Consider the following 20405-nt stretch of genomic DNA (forward strand, 5'->3'; position numbering starts at 1 on the left):
TGTTTGTGTAAATAATCTTGTTCAGTTTACAATATATATATGTATATATATATATTTATTTACGTTTATGTTTGTTAATAATTCCTGTTTATTTAACTATATATTTGTTAATACTATTGTTTAAATTTCTTATATTTTCACGTATCTTTCCTCTCTTGCAAGGAGCACCTGTAACATAAATAATTTCCCTTTGGGGATCAATAAAGTATTTCTGATTCTGATTCTGATTCTGATAGATACGTATGTGTCCCCAGTGTGAGAAAGGACCATCCACTCTCTTTTTCTCCTGCTATATCTATCTGAAAATGTGTAAAAGTGTTGTGTACAAATATAAGACCCTGTTTTTAAAAGACTGGTATGATCAAGGTATTGTCTTTATTTATTTGTATTTAAAAAAACATGTATCCATTTATCATTTGTATTAATTGTGTTTATTTATTTTGTGTATTGAAGTACTAAACAATATGGGGAACCTACCTATGAGGAGTTTACCCGACAGTAAGGATAAGAGATTTCTTAATTTCCCACTAAATAAAGCCTTGGTTCGAAGGTTCTCAAGGACCACTGGTTTTTTGTAATAATGCTCATATCAGGGGTGTTCTTCTTACCTCTATTCAAAGTCAGTGTGCCAACTCCTTTCAACATTGGAAAGTGATGTTTCCTCACATTAGCAAGAATGTTTGGACCAAATTTAATAGATATTTGTCCCCAATAAAGTCAAAGAAACTCGTGTTAAAATTTTCCACAAATACTATCCGTGCAATAAATTCCTTCATAACTTTAGACCTGATGTTTCCCCCTTATGTTCCTTCTGCAAAAAGGAAACTTTTCTCAGTTATCGTATGTCTGAACGAAACTAAACTAACTAAACTAGGAGTCTTATAAGGTATTGGTCCCTATTACTGAAAGTGTGGTCTATGTTTTGAATGTCTAACAAGCCATGATTATTTTCCCATGGTTTTCTACATCACTTTATACCAAGCAAGACTTTTCTGGAACTTCTTGTTGATGTTTTTTTAACACTGATGTTAATAACTTGAAAAAACTGCTGCGTCTTTTGGGCTAACGTCACATTCACAAGCCAGTCTTCTTCAGTTTATTCCTCACCAAAACTTGTTGAACTTTAACTGTAGACATTCTGGGATGTCCTCTGTGAAGTATTTAAAAACAAACAGACAAACAAAAAACTTTAAAGACATCTCATCGTTTGAGAAACATGGTAGACAACATTGCCAGATGATTTAAGGTGGTTTCAGATATTGCTTCTTCACTTTAAGCTGTATCTTTTTTCAATTATCTCTCAGTTTCTGCATGTATCTTTTAATATTGTACAGTTTGTTTTTGCTTGTGTTTTCATTATTTTTATTTTATTTTATTTTATTTTATTTTATTTTATTTATCCCAATAATCCCTGTGCTGTTATTTAAGAGTAGGACTTTGGGTGAACACTGCGACACTGATGTGATCCACTAGGTGGCGGTAGTGCAACGCACGTGAATGTCAACCGCCACAAACTCCACAGAAAAGACAGAAGAAGAGCGGGGAAAAAAACAACAACCTCTCTGGCCGCCATTGGGGGCATTGCGCCTGTTAACACAACAGGACCAAGACATGCTAGCTCATTTCTTGACAGCAAAAACCTTTAATAAGTTTATTTTTAGTTTTCTCTTTAGCATTGTTGGTTGAAGTGTCGCTGCAACAACAAGCAGCCGCTTTCTAAACGAGGGTCAGTGGTTCACAGGAGGATTCGCTTCAAATCTGACGCTCAGGATGGATCTGCACTGGCTGTCTATGACCTGACTTCAAACTTGGAAGCTGTAAGTTTTACTATAATCTGTTTTACTTTTTTATCTTGCAGGTTTTCCTCATGAAGTTGGCGTTAGCATGCTGCGCGGCTAACGCGGCTAGCTTAGATCGTACGCCAACAGACTGAAGAAACGTAGAGAAAGTAATGTAACACAGAGAGCTGTGGACGATAAGCTTAATTTGACGCCAGTTTAATAATGACAGCAGCAGGTTGTACGCAAGTGACGTCTTTTTGTTGCTTTGTGAAGCCCTGTCCTGCTGTGTTAGCTCAGGCTTTGCTGCTACGTGAAGGCCTCTTGCTGTCTGTGAGCCTCACTGGTTTATGAGCACAGCAGCTGTGTGTGTATATTTACATGAACCTCCTCTACATGTTGGGGTTCATGTGTCTGCCGACGCCCACCCTAGATCCAGGAGAGTCTGCAGTGACACGGACCTCAATTCAAGGAAGAAACGTTGAAGAAACACATAGTGGTGAAGACTGTAAATTGTCTGTCATGAAGGTGTACGTGGGAAAAACAACAAAAGGTCAACCTGTACTTATTTTTAGATTTATTTGCCTGGTAACGTTGTGTAGCTTTGTTAGCCATTTCCTAATGTGCTGCTACAACTTGGCGGCCAGCTGAACTGTGGAAAGTTGGGTCAAGGCCAGTGCTGTGATGTACACATGCTGCGTTCAATGGGGGTCCGAGCGCACGACTCCAGGTGCATCCCAAGTCTCTTAAATTGCATCCTCGTTTTCCTCACTTGCTTCTTTTCCTTGCATCCTAGTCCCTCCCATCAGGGATGCATGGAGGGACACAAGGAAACCATGCAAGGAGGCTGGAAACATGGAAAAACCTGTGTATCTGATACCCATACTACTATACTATTTAGTATGACAGAAATTATTTAGCATGTCGCATTGCATAGTGTGTCAAATACAGTGTGCCAAAAATACCAGGATATACGTCACATAGACTGAGATGCAAACAGATGACAGCTTGACAGCTCATTGACAGCTCACTGACAGCTGACAGAAGCCGCAATGACAGATGACAGCATGAAAGTGGCTGGGGACCAGTCGAATAGCAATCATAGGAATATTAATTAATTGAAGATGATGTGGTTCTGTTGGCTTCATCACAGTGTGACCTCCAACAGGACCTGGGGCGGTTTGTAGCCAAGTGTGAGGCCATTGGGATAAGAATCAGCACCTCCAAATCTGCGGCTATGGTTGTCTGTCGGAAAATGGTGGATTGACCCTTTTGGGTTGGGAGAGAGTTACTGCCTCAAGCGAGTAAGTTCAAGTATCTCAGGGTCTTGTTAATAAGTGAGGGTAGAATGGAGCGTGAGATGGATTAGAGATAGGGAGCTCGGAGTAGAGCCGCAGTTCCTTCACGTCAAAACGGGTCAGTTGAGGTGGTTTGGGCATCTGAGCAGGATGCTCCTGAACACCTCCTGCTAGAGGTGTTCTGGCCACATCGCACTGGTAGGAGGCCCCGGGGCAGACCCAGAACACACTGGAGGGGTTATATATCTCATCTGGTCTGGGAACACCTTGGGGTCACCCAGGAGGAGCTGGAAAGCATTGCTGGGGAGAGGGATGACTGGGGTGCTTTGCTTGGCCTGCTGCCCCCACGACCTGGCCCTGGAAAAGCGGATAAAAATGGATGGATAATAACTGAACAAAATAATCAGAAATATAACCAACAACAAAATGGCAGTTATTAGATAACAGTACCAGAGAAATGCAAATGTAATTTCTCTGTCGTGGACGTACTTTTTAAGGACAGCTGCAGTACATACTAAAAGTAAAAAGAAAAAGTATCTGATTCGGAACGCACCCTATGTCTTTGGAGAAATGAGACGTTGTTTCCTCAGAAGCTCACATGAAGCCACCTCCGATTCTGATGATGACAGCAACGGGCTATCATCGCTGATCAGCTGTCAGTCGGCTTTATTAACAGCTGTAGAGACTTTTGATGGCGTTTGTGTCTGAACCAAAGCACACTCATACTAGTGCTCATACTAAAACATGCACAAAATTCTCACTGCCAGAGCAACAGTAGGGTTTTTCTCTCCATTTAACAAACACCTGCACATGAAAAACCTGCGTCCTGTATTTATAATATGTATTTACTGTGTCCCATTTACAGCCTTAGAATGCCTTTATATTATTTCTATTATTTTATTTATTATTTAATCATGTATGATGATTTTGTAATGAACTATAAGTTTTACTCTGTCATACTGTAATCACCTTGATATTATTACATGACAGTACAATCTAAAACTGAATCTGCCTTGTTTTACAGGTCATTTGAGTCACCTGATTCTCATCCCTGAAGCTGTTCCTGGACTCACCAGACTCCTCACAGTATGAGAGACCATCAGAGGGGAAGCAGCATCAGGAAATTCTCAGTACCGACAGGAAGACTCGTCAGAATGACCACCGTGACCTGAGAGCTTAGTCAGTTTTTTTACGCGCTGCTAAAATGGCGTCGCCGGTCTGGCAGTTCTACCAGGTCTCCGAAAAAGACAGTAAATTTGCAATTTGCAAGGTGTGTTCCAAGGAAATCCCTCGTGGAGGATCACAACCCAAAAAATTCAACACCACGAACCTCATCAGACATTTGAAGGTGAGGCATGCCGAGGAATATGACGAGTTTTCAAAGCTAGCCAGCACCAAGGCAGAGAGGGAGCGGTTCCGTTTAGCGGCTCAAGCACCACTCACTCAGCTGCCGGTAACAGAGACGTTGCAACAGCAGCAGCCCTACAGCAAGACCAGCAAGAAACCAAAAGAAATATCAGCCAAAATTATGGAATTCATTTGCCTTGATCACCAGCCGCTGTCTATCGTGGAGGACGAAGGGTTCAAAAGACTCATGTCCTACTTGGATCCACGCTACATTCTGCCAGGACGTAAATATTTCACTGATGTATGCCTGCCGCAGTTATACCAAGAAGTGTATACACATATTGACAATCTCATGAGGGACAACATCAAATCGTTCAGTTTCACAAGTGACATTTGGAGTTCAAATGTATGTCCCATGTCCATGTTGAGCCTCAACGCGCAGTTTGTTGATGAAAACTTTGAACTACACAAAGTTGTTCTTCATTCTCAAGATTTCTCAGGGTCACACACGGTGGAGGCTCTCGCTGCCACATTCATCGACATGTTCCAGACGTGGGGAATCCCAAAGGAAAAGGTGCACGTTATTCTAAGGGTTAATGCCAAGAACATGGAGAAGGCCATGAGGGATGCGGATTTACCCAGCCTTCCATGCATGGCGCATACACTCCAGCTTGCTGTGTCTGAGGGAGTTTTGTCACAGCGTAGCTTCAGTGACGTAATAGCCTCTGGAAGACGCATCGTCAGTCATTTCAAACACTCCCAGCTTGCCTACTCACGACTACAAAGTATCCAGAAACAACTGGGCCAGCCTATTAAAAGGCTACAGCAAGACGTCCCCACCAGGTGGAACAGTACTTTGTACATGCTCCAGAGTCTACTGGAGCAGAGACGGGCCCTGTCTGCTTATGGAGCTGACTATGACTTACCTGCCATGTTCACAGACAGCCAGTGGACATTGGTGGAAAATATGATTTCCCTGCTCGCCCCCTTTGAGGAGCTCACACAGCAAATCAGCTTATCGACTGCATCGGCTGCAGATGTCATACCATCCATCAGAGCTTTAACTCGTCTCCTTGAGAAGACGGCAGAGACTGACCAGGATGCTAAAACGTCTAAAGCCACGTTGTTGGAAGCGGTCCAGAAGCGATTCCGTGACATTGAATCTGAGCGCTTGTATACCATTGCCACAGTCCTCGATCCGAGGTGAGAAAACATTATGTACACATTCTTCACATTCCTGTGTGTGTGTGTGTCCAGCTATTAAGTTAGAGATTCTCCAACCTGGATCCTTTTTTTCCCACGTTTTTGTGTCTTAATGACTAATGGGAACAACAGTTTTAAAACTGTGCAGTATTGAGCGAGAGCAGTGCAGTGTAATCACTTGGGGCATGTTCGCACCATCAATGTATGTCCATTAACAGTGCTTGTTTTTCCATTGACAGGTTCAGATTGTTACTGTAATTGTCTGACAACTAGGGCTGCAACTAACCATTATTTTCATTGTCGACTAATCTGTCGATTATTTCTTCGATTAGTCGACTAATCATTTCATCGAAAATTGTGTTAAAATGTTGAAAAATGTCGGTCTGTCTCTCCCAAGCCCCAAAATTACATCATCTAATGTCTTGTTTCGTACTCACGCCAAAGGGTTTTAGTTCACCGTCATGGGAGAGTGTGTAAAACTGCCAATTTTTGAACGTAAGAAGCTGCAATAAGAGTATTTTGGGTACTTTTATAGTACTTTTCTATTAAAAAAAATGACTCGATGACCGATTAGTCAAATATTAAAATAGTCACCGATTATTTTAATAGTCGATTAGTCATCGATTAGTCGACTAATCGTTGCAGCCTTACTGACAACATTATGGAAAGGATCCCTGCAGTGATAAACCTTTTTAATAAAGAGTTAGATCCTTTTTGTTTAACCAGATACAGCCCTAAAATCACTATTGCTAATCCCACCAGACTCATTTTAAATAAACAGTCATTTTAGCGTGTATAGATTCAGCATATTTTCACATCTAAATGGGCGAATTAAGGATTTATTTCAACCAAACCAGAGTTGGGGATGGTTGGAACAGTGGAAAGACAAACCAAGATGGTTTTGTGAGTTTTATTTTGTTTCTGTTGACCTTGAATGAAGTGTGTTTTATGATGATAAAATTACAGTTTTTTTAAATGGAGTCTGGTGGGATTGGAGATAGTGATTTGGTGTCTGCTCCTGGTTAAACAAAAAGGATCTTGCTCTTTAACAAAGAGGTCTATCTCTGTATGGATCCTTTCCATAATGTTGTCAGACACTATTACAGAAAATAGATTTATTGTGTTGGTGCGACTAAACCCAGACTTTTAAAATACACGTGAACAAAACTTCTCAAAGTCGGACTAACACACCAAGATAATGGGATTGGTAGTTGAATTACTTCTGCATGTATACAGTCAATTGGACCCAACTAGCCTAGGTGCTCTGCGCATGCTCTACAGTTTCCAGAAGTTTAAATAGCATTAAATGCGTAACAGAAGAACAAGCCAGTAACAACTTGGCGAATTCTTCATCTAGAGCTGTGCATTTTTGGATGGACAAGGACACAAAGATCATGTCATGTCCATTTAAAGAGTTAAATATTTTAAAATACAAGTTTGCCGCTAGTTAACCGTAGCTAACTTGTTTGTGTACTATATGGTCTGTGATGTAATAGGTCAAGCACAAAAAGGCCCAATACTAACAAGGTGAAAGGAGGCATATCGCCATCTATCGTAGCGGAGTCAGACATACTGGTCAATAAAAAATTCCTCTGTGCCTGTATCCTGGGACAAGGACGGCAATCCAATTAAATGGCCTAGTGGAGCTGTAGCCATAGCTCAACTTAACTGTGCATGTAAACGACTGTGAACATGCCTGAATGGTTACATTGCAGCCTGTTAAGCAACTCCTGGACCAATTTAAAAATTGTCACTTGGCCACTAAAATATGGGACTATAGGTTTCAGGTTGAAAAATACCAAACTTATCCTTTAAATGGAGAGCGGGCGAGAAAGTGGGCAAATAAGTATTAAAAACATTTCAACACAGAATCGATGTAAATTGAAAAATCAATATTTATAACAACACTAGTAGGCTCCCCAAGTTATATTGCAAGCTCTGGCCTAAATTGTCAATAAAAGGGGCTGTTGCTTAAGAAGTTAAAGTGACTACAGTGGCTTCAAATTTGGCTAAATTTGCTTTAGGAGTAAGCATTTGGAAGAGTTAATAGTAAGACTACAGAATAAAAACGCAAATTTGGAGTATGCTATGAGGCAAAGCCTGAGACTTATCAAAACGAGTAAGCATGACCTACGAAATGCATAAAATAAATTAAATGTTATGTTTTTCTTGTTCATAAAAAGGTATAAAGACAGATATTTTCCCGACGCACTCAAACCCCAGATTCGTGAGCTGCTTTCTGACGTCCTGGCTGCTGGGCCGGAGCAGCAGAATGGTGAGGGGAGTCTGGCAGCGAGCGACTCCGAGCCCCCAGAGAAAGTCCCACGAGCTGGCTCCTTGCATGCTATGTATGCCGAACTGTTGGATGAAGACGGGGAACACGGCGGCGACGACAGCTGCAGCTCAGCATCGTCGCAGATGAACCTCTACCTGTCGGAGCCAGTTATCCCACGAAACGGACAGCCGCTTGTTTTTTGGCAGTACAATAAAGGCCGCTTTCCAGCTCTCGCACAAGCGGCACGGACCTACCTGTGCGCCCCGTGCACAAATGTGGACAGCAAGCAACTTTTCATCACCGGTGGGAACGTTGTAGATGACAAGAGGAACAAGCTGTCTGCCAAAAATGTGGAGATGCTTATTTTTATAAAGAAAAATATGCCATTGATGCTAAAGAAGTGAGCGTCGAGATCTCTATCCCTCCCTCTTACCTTATAGTGCTCTCTCAAACTGCCTCAGCTTCCTAGAACAAAAAGCAGCTACTACAGACCTTATCATTGACTTGTGATATAGAAGCCGTCACGACGGTGCAGCTGTGGCTCCGTAATTAGAGTGTCAGCGTGCTTTACTTGACATCTCCAGAGACACCTGCTCAAAGCCCAACAACACGATACGACACGTGGCAGACTGACTTGTTTGGCCTGCACTGAGAAGTGAGCTTAAGTTACAAATATAGATCGATACAGATGTGGAGGTAGACATTTTTTTTGTTGGTTTGTGTTTTTGTATCTTGTTACTTTCTGGTCACTTTATTGCCTGCGGTCCGCTGTCTTCTAAATGCAGAGAACAACTGAGGCCTGACTGGACGGATTGAGCCAGTGGCCAAAAATTGAATGGAACAAGAGTTTCCTTTTGTCTTCCCGCCTTTTTTAAATTCATACTTTCTAAAAAGAAAATTTCAAAACCATGAATAAAAAATTTGAAATTACTTTTCTGTTATTTTTTTTTCAAAAATGCAAACCCCAAATCTCAAAGTTAGAAATACTATACCAATTGAAAAATTATACAAATATGCTCTAATTAATGATTTTTTTTCTTTTTAAAAAAAAATTGTATTAAAACTGAGTGCCTCAGATTTTTTTCATCTCTAGCCAAACCACAACTATGTTACTGTCTCCCATATATTCAGACCTTATGCAGCTCTGTCACTGTCTTGAATGAATACTTCCTGGCAAGATGACCATTTGTATATAAATAACTCACTGTGTGTTACCTTGAATTTGTGAGGAAACTGTTTTTCTCACATGCCTCTATGATGATGGAGTATTTCTAAAAAGGGGAACATTCTTCATCAATTGAAATAACTGGGGAACTTGCTCAAGCAGAGCTCATACATTCACTGGCCACTTTATTAGGTACACCTGTTCAACTGCATGTTATCGCAGATACCTAATCAGCCAATCACATGCCAGCAACTCAATGCATTTCGGTCAGAGGAGAATGGCCAGACTGGTTCAAGATGATAGAAAGGCAACAGGAAGTCAAATAAGCACTGGTTCCAACCAAGGTCTGCAGAAGACCATCTCTGAAGCAACAACACCTTGTCCAACCTTGAAGCAGTGTACCCATCTTCTGATGGCTACTTCCAGCAGGATAACGCACCATGTCACAAAGCTCACATCATCTCAAACATGACAATGAGTTCACTGTACTCCAATGGCCTCCACAGTCACCAGATCTCAGTCCAATAGAGCACCTTTGGGATGTGGTGGAACGGGAGATTCTCATCATGGATGTGCAGCCGACAAATCTGCAGCAACTGTGTGATGTCATCATGTCAATATGGACCACCATCTCTGAGGAATGTTTCCAGCACCTTGTTGAATCTGTGACACCAGGAGTTAAGGCAGTTCTGAAGGCAAAAGGGGTCCAACCTGGTACTAGCAAGATGGGTTTGGGAGGTACTGAGCATACTACTGGATAAATGAGACTTGGATTATACTGCACAAGTTGTGTGTTTGTAAACTGAATATTCTTTTTTAGATTCTCTGTCCACTGTGGAGGCGTGAGAGAAAAACAAACGGGGTGAGTCATTGACATACAAATGGTCATTTTGTGGGTGAAGTATTCCTTTAATGCTCTCATTGTCCCTTTACCTGCATAAGTGATTTATTGACACTGTAAATCATAAAACCAGCCTTGTTTGAATACTCCATATGACACTCATTTGTCAAGTTAGTTAGTTTGGGTTATGATGGAAACATTTGGCTCCTTTGTTCATTTCAAAGTATGCACATTAGACTGAGAACAGCTGTGGTATTTATAATTTGACTTTTATGTCTCCTACATTTGGTGCACACATAATAATCCCCTTATATTTAGTTTAAATGCTTATTCTCACTTTTTCTCTTTTTTCTCTTGCATGTAAAGATATTTTTCTACTCTGTATCACTTTAAATTTGTAACCAACTGGACAAACATGACAAAATGCAGAATAAATTTATCTACAATGAGTTTATTTTTGACTTGGCATTTAATCCATCGCAGGTATTCTCATACAGTTATTATGGCTAATCATTTACTTCTTCTATCAAGTGAAGGGAGCAAACAAAAATGGTTAGAGGCATGAATCCTGGCCATGTGGTTAGTGATGTGATAACGTGGAGCAGGAGGTACATTCAGATCGCCTGTTGCACACACGTCCTCTAAAGCATGGACACATTATACAGGTAACTACCAACTGCTTTCTCCCCCCCAAACATAAAGGAAATAAAAACATGTCAAAGGTGAATCCATCATAAGCAGGAATTAAACAAACCCCTTCATAGATAAAGGATGGTGTGGAGTGATGGTTTTATATAAAAATATAATACAGAGCAGCAGCACTGCCTGCATACCTGAGTTACAACTGGCTTTCATATTTCCCATCACTTGTAGCACTTCGACAGCTTATGAAGGAAACACCGAGTCAAAACAAAGATTACAAACTATAGTTTCACACTGGACTTCATGTTGCACAATGAACAACTCAACAGAGAGTGAATGTTCTCATCCTTGGCACTTTATCTGTCAGGCAGAACCAAACTTTGATGGCAATTACAGAACAAAGGTTGGGTTACCAGATGCTGACAAACATACATGTTTTATTAATAACAAAAAAACAAAAGTGGAACAGTAAGGAAGTGGAGCACATACCGACAAAAACAGAGGGGTTGAAGAGTCGGAGGTTTGCCAGTCTGTTTTGTGGATAGTTGTATGCTTGGAAAGTGCAATAATATGTGGATTTTTCTTTCTTACAGAGCAAAAAAAAAAAGGTTCACAATGTTGTTCCCTTTGAGAACAATTGAAGTCCTTATAAATGGTAAACTCGTGGTCGGCATTTGCTCAGTACCGTCCTGAAAATAAAATGAGTGTTGTCTCCAGTAAAATGTCTGCAGTTTGATAAAACAGACAGTCTATGAGTGTTCTGGTGAAAAAAGAAAAGGAAAAAAAAAAATCACCGCAAATCCATCATGGACACAGTGTCATCGGTGATGTTGACATGTCCCGCGTGCTGAAAAGAAGAAACAGATTTGAGTTAGAGTTTAATCACAGAAACAGAAAACATACTCATGTATTATTAGGGATTCATGATATAAAATTTTTGCAGATATGTTATATGCCAATACTTTCCAACTCATTTTGGCCAGTTGCCGATACTGATATATGACTTGACTGATTGATTTATTATCATTTGCATCATGCACACTTACATATGCCTGTTAGAATGACCATTTAGCAGCTGGATATAACAGGACATGGAGATGACAGGCGGCAGGTTGTTTATTTAAACAACAACGCCAAACAGACGTGGTCTGAGACTATTCGGTCCCTTCCATTAACAGGCATTCACATGTTTTGTCTCCTATGTATTTAAGATATAGAATCTAAATATTAAATATAATTAACACACAATATTTACCATTAATGCTACTTACCCCCCAAAATACAAATACACCTAATAACAATTACTAAACATGCACACCGATTGCCACCACCCCCCTCTCCCATCCTGTCACTTGGTCCTGCCCGGAGAGTTCATAGCGGTGTTCGTACCCACGGAGAACTCTACGAAGTGCTCTTCGTTACAGTGCCAAACCCTCATGGGTTTACAAGACACCATGACAATGACGTAACAATGAAAAATACATGTTATTTAACTCCTCAGTCCAGAAACAGAATACTCCGCCTTCTACCTCAGGCCTGGCAAAGAAATTCAGCCACAAAAAAGGCTCCCTCTCTGAAACAAAACTCAAATTTTTCATGATCATCCAGCCAAAAGAACTCAACGCAGATAGGGGTCATTTTACTTAAAAGTACATTCCTTCTGTCTTCATATACAGGACAGTAAAACGAGAGGTGAACCTCATCCTTCACCTAAAGTACACAACAAACAAATTCTGTCCTCCTCTGGGGTGGTGTTAAACCTTCGAATCAAGCAAACTGCAGTCGTATCAAGGATGTTGTTCACTATTATGTGTTGTAAGTTATTTCAATAACAGACAACAATGAAGGTGGCGGCGTACTCACTGTAAATAGAGGTGGTTCTTTGCTGTGAGGGTGAAAGCCTTTCTGTTTACATGTGGAGATCTCATCTGTTCCTCGATCTGTCAACCTGAAGTAGCCGATTCTGGAACAAACACAGTCACACTTTAGCACAGAGAAGATTTAGTGGCAGTGCTCTGACAAACACTTGCAACAGTGCAGACGGAGGCCGAGCCATAAGACAAAAATCTTCCTCCCACACGTCTGATGGCGATAATGATGAAACACCTGCAGTTTTCTGACTCACTCATTAAACTTAGGCGAGCAGACGATGGCGATGGCCTCTGGCAGCATCATCTGGTAGGAGCAGTGTGTGTGGAGGTCCACGCTGGACAGGAAGGCCGTCTGTGTGGGGTGAGTCTGGGAAACACACAGTGCACGGACTTTAGTTTGCATCAATAGGTTTTCAGTACAATGGAGTATCATCTCTGCACACTGCAAATATTCTTTATACTTTATATTGTGAACTTTGGACACACCTGCACAAAACTGCACAACACTTCATTTAAAAACAAATATTGTATTTTCTATTTTTTCTTTTTAATTTATGTTTATTGACTTTGACAGTACTTGACTTTATCTTTTTCCCCCCTTACTATTGTGCATGAGAACACCAGGACAAGTATTTGTAAACCTGTTTTTAAATGCACCAGACACAAAGCATGGTATTCACTGCATCACATGTTCTCTTCCTGTTTTTCCAGAGTGCATTTTTCTTTCCAGATACAGCAGGATTAGCTCATGCTCCCGAGAGCAGCAGTGCACTTGCTGATTTTGTGGTTTATACACTGTGAGACAGTGGCCAGAATTTGCCTATCTGTACTCACATGTATCCAGCCCAGGGTGATGAGATCGTACTGGTCCTGTATGAGGAAGAGCTCCTCCTCATTTTCTGTGTCACAATAGTCCGGTCCACCACACTGCTTTGGTACGATGACGTGGGTCACAGTAAACGCATTTCTGGTCTGGAACAAACACAAAACGACGTCACGCTATTGCAGTCGTTTAAATTATGCATAGAGACTGTCTGCCAAAAAGCTACCCAAGGACTCTGTCTGAGCAAAATTAACAGAGCACTGACTGGTTTGCTGCTGGCAAAAAAACCCTTAGTCATACTGATTAAAAAAAAAGTGCAAGGAGCTTTAAGTTAAACTGACCAGGAGATGAAATAAATCAAACAAAAGCCACAGCAGATCTGGGACAGTGAGAGATGTGTCAGATGATGGTCTACCCTTATGGGGCAAAAAGTCAGCTGATGTCACGGTTTCAAAATCCACATTCCATAAATATTTATAGCCTTATAAAACATCCTGAAACATTAATTCCAACACTGGAACAAGGAACGTCTTAGTTTAACCATCTCACGTTATGGAATTCAATGATGAAAATGTGTAGCTTCACTGATGATTAAAACTAACATGTGATGTCAAACATTTCATGAGCACCTACATGTTTGTGCTTCCTGTAACAGATTTATTCAGAAGGGGGGTTCAGCACTAGTGGTGTAACACAGTCGCTCTGTTCCAGAGTCTTACCAGTTTGCCACACAGGATGCCACAAGTTTCTACAGCTCGGCTTGTGTTGGCCTCGGCCAGCCTCAGAAAGCTCCGGCACAGCTCAGCGGGAACGGCCAACTGCCGAAGGGCATCCACCATTGTATCTGCAAAAACCATGTAGATGAATAAAGAAAAGCTGAATGGGAAAGTTAGATTCCTGTGTTGTCCTGAAACACGGCATGGTGTAAACAGGAAATGAAATAGGTCATGGGGAAAGAAATCAGCTCAGAAGTGTAAATACTTTACAGCAGGAGAAGGGCAGTATTTAAATCCTCTGTAGGCCGGCCCCTGATGTGAGAAAAAGATTAACTCACTGTTGTTCCCTGGGCTGACCAGAGACCCGGGCTTGAGTGAGCGGTCGAAAGTGGGTGGGGCAGTGGCAGGTGTGCCGATGGTTGCAGGAGGGCGATTGTATTGGTGGTTGGTGCTGCCGGACAGGTCCCCTGGGCTCTGCGGGGCGGTGGGGGAGACCTGCGGGGGGCCCTGGATGCCTGGAAGGAGGGGTGTATCAGGGGAAGGCGCGGCAGGGGTGGTGAATTCCAAGAGCACGCGCTGGCGTTCCTTCTCCAGCTCCTGGCGGCGGATCATCTCCTCAAAGGCACTGAACTGCTCCTGCTCCCGCTGTCGCCGCTGCATCTCGGCCACACGCTCCCGCTCTGCGTCCAGCGCTCGCTGCTTGGACTGCTCCCGCGCCAAGGCCTCCTGCTCGGCTTTCTGAGAATATAGAAAACACATCGCAAGTTGGTCACACTTTTGTGTTTTGTTCTCCTACAGCAGCAGTTTTGTTGCAGAGTAATTCATGTGAAGTTTAAGCTGATTTATAATTAATATCTCTTTAAATCACTGAAACACAAAATGTGACTATTTAAGGTCGATGTCATTGTTGTACCTGCATTTACTCTGTTAATGAACAAATGCTTCCTTTATTACAATCATTGTATGCAGGTGCTGATTAATGTTTCACCTCATTTAGGGTTTACACAACACACTGAAAACAGTGTACAATGCTTGTTGTGCTGTATGTGTGTATTAGATAATTTTGTTCATTTCATTACATGTAGTAACCTTCATAACATACATTTAAGTGTCAGAATACTTAATTAAAATTGCAATTAATATACGAGACTGTTAACACACTCCTTCCAGTGTGTCAGGAGTTGACAGACAGTTTACCTTTTTGACAAGATACTGTGCATAGTCCTGCTCAAATTTCCGCAAAAGAGCTTTTTTCAGAATCTCTGCTTGAGGGAACGCAACATCCTTCAGTTTCTGGAGAAGAAAGAAAAATGTTTTGCTTCAGTATTTCCTTAAAAACAGTTAAAATAGGTTATATAGGAGAGTATGAACACTGTCCGTGTACCTTTAGTGTGTCCTTCTTCTCTGGAATGTTGGCAGTCTTGTACTCCCGATGCTTGGGAAGTTTTTCTATAAAGAGCCTTGGTGAGAAGAAAAAAAAATCTTGTCATGCCTATACCAGGAATGCTTGCTCAAAACCATGACCTAAAAAAAACTGTAATTCAGAATGTAAAGGAGGACGTGTTAAAGTCACTTTGTTTTGAGTTATTTAGTTGTTATTTAGTGAGCCAAATCCTGAGGAAGATCTTTGTTTGAACTGTCCTGCATGTTTCATCTCAACTTAATATTTTAACCCACAACATATTTAATGTATTTATTTGTGTAATGAAGGACAAATGACTTAATACTTAAATAAAGGTACGTAATACAATCAAGCACAAAAAGCTGATGAACACTTACGTGATATATTTATTGTAAAGGAGGAAGGCGTGCTCAATGTTGCCCTCCTCTGCGTAGATGTTGGCCATGCGGATCATCTCCATGCCGGAGCGGAAGTAGCGGCGTGGTGGCACATCGTCATTAACTTCCACTGAGCTTCCCTTCTTGGTCAGAGCGCGGACTCGCTCCTCTGGCTGCAGACTGATGTCAGTGTGGTCCGTCATCGTGACAGCTCAACCTGGAACACTGGGAAGACAAACTCAAGTTTGAATACTATATTCAAGGGATTCTGCAACTTAACACTGTGGTGATACACCTGAAGTCAACAATGTACACTGCCAGTCAGAACGTTTTTTAACCCTCTGTTGTTGTTATTTATGTCTCAATCCACACTTAAGATACAATTCTGTAAAAAAAATGCCCGAAACTAGATTCTGATAGCTTCATAATTTTAAGTGTCTGTTCATCCATTTTATGTTCTGAATCGTTTCCCTACAGCCATGCAGACTGTTTTTGAGTAATCCATCTCTGAAACTTCTGCCACCAACTCAAAATGATGGAGATGGAATTTATTTTAAATGAGTTGCTCAAAGCACTACAAAGAAATGACATTTTAAAACCTCAATGACAACATTTATTTCCAAAATTAATATCCAGGTTTCCCTAGGTAATCCACAGACAATTTTCACTGAAACATTTCATTCGAAAGTGATTCAATCTTAGCATGATATTCCCTCCCCCTCGAGAAAAACTGAAAACTATCTACTATGGCTAGAAACCAAAAGTAGAAATGTGATTTTTTTTTCTTTTTGTGGTTAGTGTAAAATGACCCTTTTAGCACCTGCAGTAGTGTTGTCATGACGCTGGACAAAAAACATTGAAAAATATTGATAATCGATACCATTTCAATACCACAGGGGAAAAAATTGACATTGAGAACATAAAATGTCCAATTTGTGTTAAAAGATAAATATAACAAGGCAACAACGACTCTTCTTTGCTTGGTTAGTGGCAGAGAACAGCAGAATGACTGTAGTAAACATTCACAATAACACAAAGCGAGAAAGCGCAGCTGGCACCAGTGTATTGATACTGCGGAAAATAAGTACTGAAGCCATTTCAAGTATTCAGTGACATACTGAATATTTGTGTTACAGCTGATGTCAAGCACGGTGTGTGTCGACAAAAGACTTGGAATGGTGACAGCCACAGTGCCCAACACAGCATTTTTTTTGCAATTTTTGTGTAAGTCAATTGTGCATTTTCTCATTTGTGAACTAACATTTTCCTTCCCTCAATACTGCTGAGCATCTTCCACCCAAGACCAAAATATTAATATGTAAGGACATATGATTGAGCAATCACTCCAGTCCTAAGGGGACTTTAACTTTAATGCTTTATTAGAGGGCTGGCTAAAATCCAAATTCTTAAAAAAACTTACCATATCCGTGGGTTTCTAGTTGAATTTGAGTTATTTTCAAAAATCAAAATGCATTTTTTTTAGTAAAATCACAATTGTTTCACCCTAAGAAAGCAGACATAAGAAAGACGATAATCAACATGGAAGGAGCTGAGGTGGTTGCTGGGTTTCTGGCGTGTCTCTTTGTTTACATGGCGGTGGAAGCTATGAACGAGCTAACCCTCGTCTCTCACAATTTCTGGAAATCTGACAAATTGTATAGACATATTAGTATTTAAAACATATTTCAAATGATGTGTTAATCTGAGGGCTTCATCATTAATTTCTTAAGTATGCATATATGTTCTTAGTAAATTAGTAAGTATAAAAGCCCACATAATATCCTGTATGAACTAGCACTACAAGTCACTTCACACCCTGTATTGAGGCCACAACTCAGTCTGAATATATTTAGAAAAAAAGCATTGACTCTGCTGGGAGGGTCCACTTGGTATGACTGACGTTTTCTACTCTTAATTGATCAAATGAAGACAAATGTGAGAACGCTTCATCAGCATGCTGACTAATAGTCAAATGGCTTGTATTGATTCTGCCGTGAGGGCTTCCTGGCTAGCTGGTGAAGCCCACAGAAACACAGTCTGAGTCAAGAGAGGCCAGTTGTTAACAGTTTGGCTCAGGAGGTGTGGCTCTGATAAAAGGAGAAAGGTGGAGGTACTTGAAAGCAGTTTAGTGTTTCACACTGTCTTTGTATAGAAGTCTAAACTGTTGTTCCACTGGATTTACCAATAAAATGGTCAGAAATTTGGCATTTATAGCGACATGTAGAAAAACTCTTTTTAAAAACAAGGGCAATGTAACATTATGTTTCTAAAAAGTAATAAACTCAGGAAGCTAAAACTAATTAAATGACATAGGAACAGCTGGTGACTAAAAAGTAAATATGAGTCAGTACAACTCTGATGTATTTTACATTATTATACCCTACACTTCGACTGCAATACATTTCAGAGGGAAATATTTTACTTTCTGCTCCAGTGTATTTATCTGACAGCTGCTTGTACATTTAAAGATCAAGATTTTAAACACATCTACTGCAGTAAAATACAACTCACACATTAATGCAACAGTAACATTACTCTAAATCAGTAATAGTAAGTAATGTTTTGAATGCGGTGTTTTTAGTTGAAGTGGAGTACTTACAGTGTGGTATTTGGTGTTTTACTTTGGTGTAAGATCTTAATACTTCTTCCACCACTAAACAACGGCTTATCACCAAACTTACTTTAAATATCTTCTTTATAATCCGATATTTAACGACATTTCGGGTCTTAATTATCTTGTAAACAAGTCAGTAGAGGTCCAGTAGCAGATTAGACTAAATGCTAAACTATGGGCCCTTTCAGCTTAACTAATGAGTGACACAACATTACATTTACATCATTTAGAAACCCTCAGGTCTACTGACATGCTCTGTGTGTCATAAAGATATATTTTCCCCTCCGTTGGTCTTCATATCTCGCTTGCCCTGTCACTACAGTGATGAATGTCTCGCAACGACGTCGCGTTAGCCACGCTAACTTAGCTAACTTAGCAAAGCTCAGTTCGAGTTGAATCGGTCGATCATCGAGCAACTAGTAAGCAACTTTATCTCCGTTCTTACCTGATCGAGCTGTTTACTGGAGCTCCCGGAGGCCTACATAAAGCTGAATCAAAATACGGTCAAATTACAACAATTAAATTGCTTCACTGGGCTGCGCCTACAGCATCTGTAGCTACACTTCCGCAATCAAAAACAACTTCCGCCTGACGCGTCATACGTCATCGGAAGATAGGAGGATCTCGATATAATAACTAACATCAATAACTAATCATTAATAGCATAAATAAATGTCCACTATGAGAACTTGTAAGGAGTAAATATGGTTTTAAATTTTTTATAAAATTTTGTGGGGTGACGCGTGGTTTTTATTTTAAGATTTATTTATTATTTTTGTATTATTTATTTATTTTCTATACCCCCCCCCCCTTTCATTTGTGTGTGTTAGTGCGTGTATACCATTAAAAATAAGTTTTTCTTCTTGTTTTGTTGTTTGTTTTTCTTGTGTAGCATTAAGGACTACAACTGTATTTCGTTGTGTATTTTCCTGTGTTGTACAATGACAACACATCACCCTTGAACCTGGTATCCCTTGTAATAAAAAAATAATAGATGTAATTATTTATTTAAAAAAGCAATAATAAAAAAAAGTAACAGTTTTAAACTTTAAACTTTGAGTCCCAAACAAGTGGTATTTATTTAATGTTGAATTTATTACTTTGAAAGAAACAAAACCATTATTTAAAAATAATAAACTGAAAAAATATGCTTGTTTATGTTAGATAATAATTTTTAATATTTTATTGCTAATAAAAATAATAGGTAGATAGGCCTACATCTGTACAGATCAAGATTTTTTTAATTTAATGTTTTGTTTTGACGAGGTAGAAACTTAGATTATTTATTTATGCAGCAGTTTATTATATGTGTTTTCTGTATTTCATATAAACTATTCTAAAATGTGCATTTATAGCATTTAATTGCACAGTTTACCTCTTTTTTTTCAGCACACAAATGCTTGCTTAGTTAACTTGTGTCATAATGCCATTCTGTATACACCAATAGCTGTAATAAGTATAAACAATGTGCATAACGGTGCAGAGGTCAGGGGTTCAAATCCGGACTAGCCCATTATTTCAGTGATAATTCAATGTCATTGAAATTATTATTATTATTAACTTGTATCCTCTCCAATTTGTCATTTATGTTCCCTTGGTCTCATGGGTTCATTTTTACATATGTACTGGGAGTGTCCTGCATTTGCCATGTTTTGGAAAGAGGCCTGTCATCTACTTTATCAGATTTACTGGATGTGCAGATACCTTGTTGTCCCAGGCTGCTGATTTTGAATGATACATCATCACTGGCTCTGTCTCCCTCCAAATACTGTGATTTGTTTTCAGGCCTCACAGTAGCGAAAAAGATGTTAACGCTTAGATGGAAACCCCCACACACACTTACTCCTGTACAATGGTTGACGTTCTTTTTGAACATCATACTACTGGAACAATCTATAGCCAGAATACATGGGGCTACTGAAAGGACTATTCAAGCATGGTCCTCTGCAGCAGGAGATGTTAAAAAGCTGCTGACTTGAACATTTTACTTGTAAACCATTGTGTTGTATGGAAGTGCATTTCGATATAAGGCTGTCAATTTCTGAATTTATGT

General features: G+C 40.1%; 2 protein-coding genes across 3 annotated transcripts; one reads left to right on the forward strand and one right to left on the reverse strand.

Annotated features, from left to right (window-relative positions):
- Positions 1–1514: 1514 nt before the first annotated feature.
- LOC126394099 (zinc finger BED domain-containing protein 4-like) lies at positions 1515–10357 on the forward strand. 2 transcript variants are annotated; one of them, XR_007570348.1, is made up of 4 exons: positions 1515–1817; positions 4101–5626; positions 7810–9804; positions 9887–10357. XR_007570348.1 is itself a non-coding variant. In XM_050050712.1 (3 exons), the coding sequence occupies exons 2-3, from the start codon at positions 4281–4283 to the stop codon at positions 8303–8305; spliced, it is 1842 nt and encodes a 613-aa protein (XP_049906669.1). In that variant the 5' UTR covers positions 1515–1817; positions 4101–4280; the 3' UTR covers positions 8306–10357. The 2 variants fall into 2 exon arrangements, 1 of the variants encoding a protein (XP_049906669.1); XM_050050712.1 differs by having other exon boundaries at positions 7810–10357.
- On the reverse strand, positions 10341–18936 carry LOC126394103 (STAM-binding protein-like A). Its single transcript, XM_050050721.1, has 10 exons — positions 18798–18936; positions 15739–15963; positions 15344–15419; positions 15157–15252; positions 14298–14697; positions 13963–14087; positions 13255–13392; positions 12675–12787; positions 12413–12512; positions 10341–11396 (listed from the first exon to the last, which is right to left on the reverse strand). Exons 2-10 carry the CDS (start codon positions 15939–15941, stop codon positions 11340–11342), a joined length of 1308 nt encoding a protein of 435 aa, XP_049906678.1. The 5' UTR covers positions 15942–15963; positions 18798–18936; the 3' UTR covers positions 10341–11339.
- Positions 18937–20405: the final 1469 nt, after the last annotated feature.

The sequence above is a fragment of the Epinephelus moara genome, chromosome 8 (assembly GCF_006386435.1).
Source record: "Epinephelus moara isolate mb chromosome 8, YSFRI_EMoa_1.0, whole genome shotgun sequence".
NCBI lineage: Eukaryota > Metazoa > Chordata > Actinopteri > Perciformes > Serranidae > Epinephelus > Epinephelus moara.

Bases quoted from the DNA above. Each gene is read 5' to 3' on its own strand.
- LOC126394099 (XM_050050712.1), top strand. From the start codon at position 4,281: ATGGCGTCGCCGGTCTGGCAGTTCTACCAGGTCTCCGAAAAAGACAGT. The intron at 5,627-7,809 runs GTGAGAAAACAT...GTTCATAAAAAG, and splicing joins GCCACAGTCCTCGATCCGAG to GTATAAAGACAGATATTTTC.
- LOC126394103 (XM_050050721.1), bottom strand. From the start codon at position 15,941: ATGACGGACCACACTGACATCAGTCTGCAGCCAGAGGAGCGAGTCCGC. The intron at 14,698-15,156 runs GTAAACTGTCTG...CTATATTCTCAG, and splicing joins CACAGTATCTTGTCAAAAAG to AAAGCCGAGCAGGAGGCCTT. The intron at 14,088-14,297 runs GTGAGTTAATCT...TGGTTTTTGCAG, and splicing joins GGTCAGCCCAGGGAACAACA to ATACAATGGTGGATGCCCTT.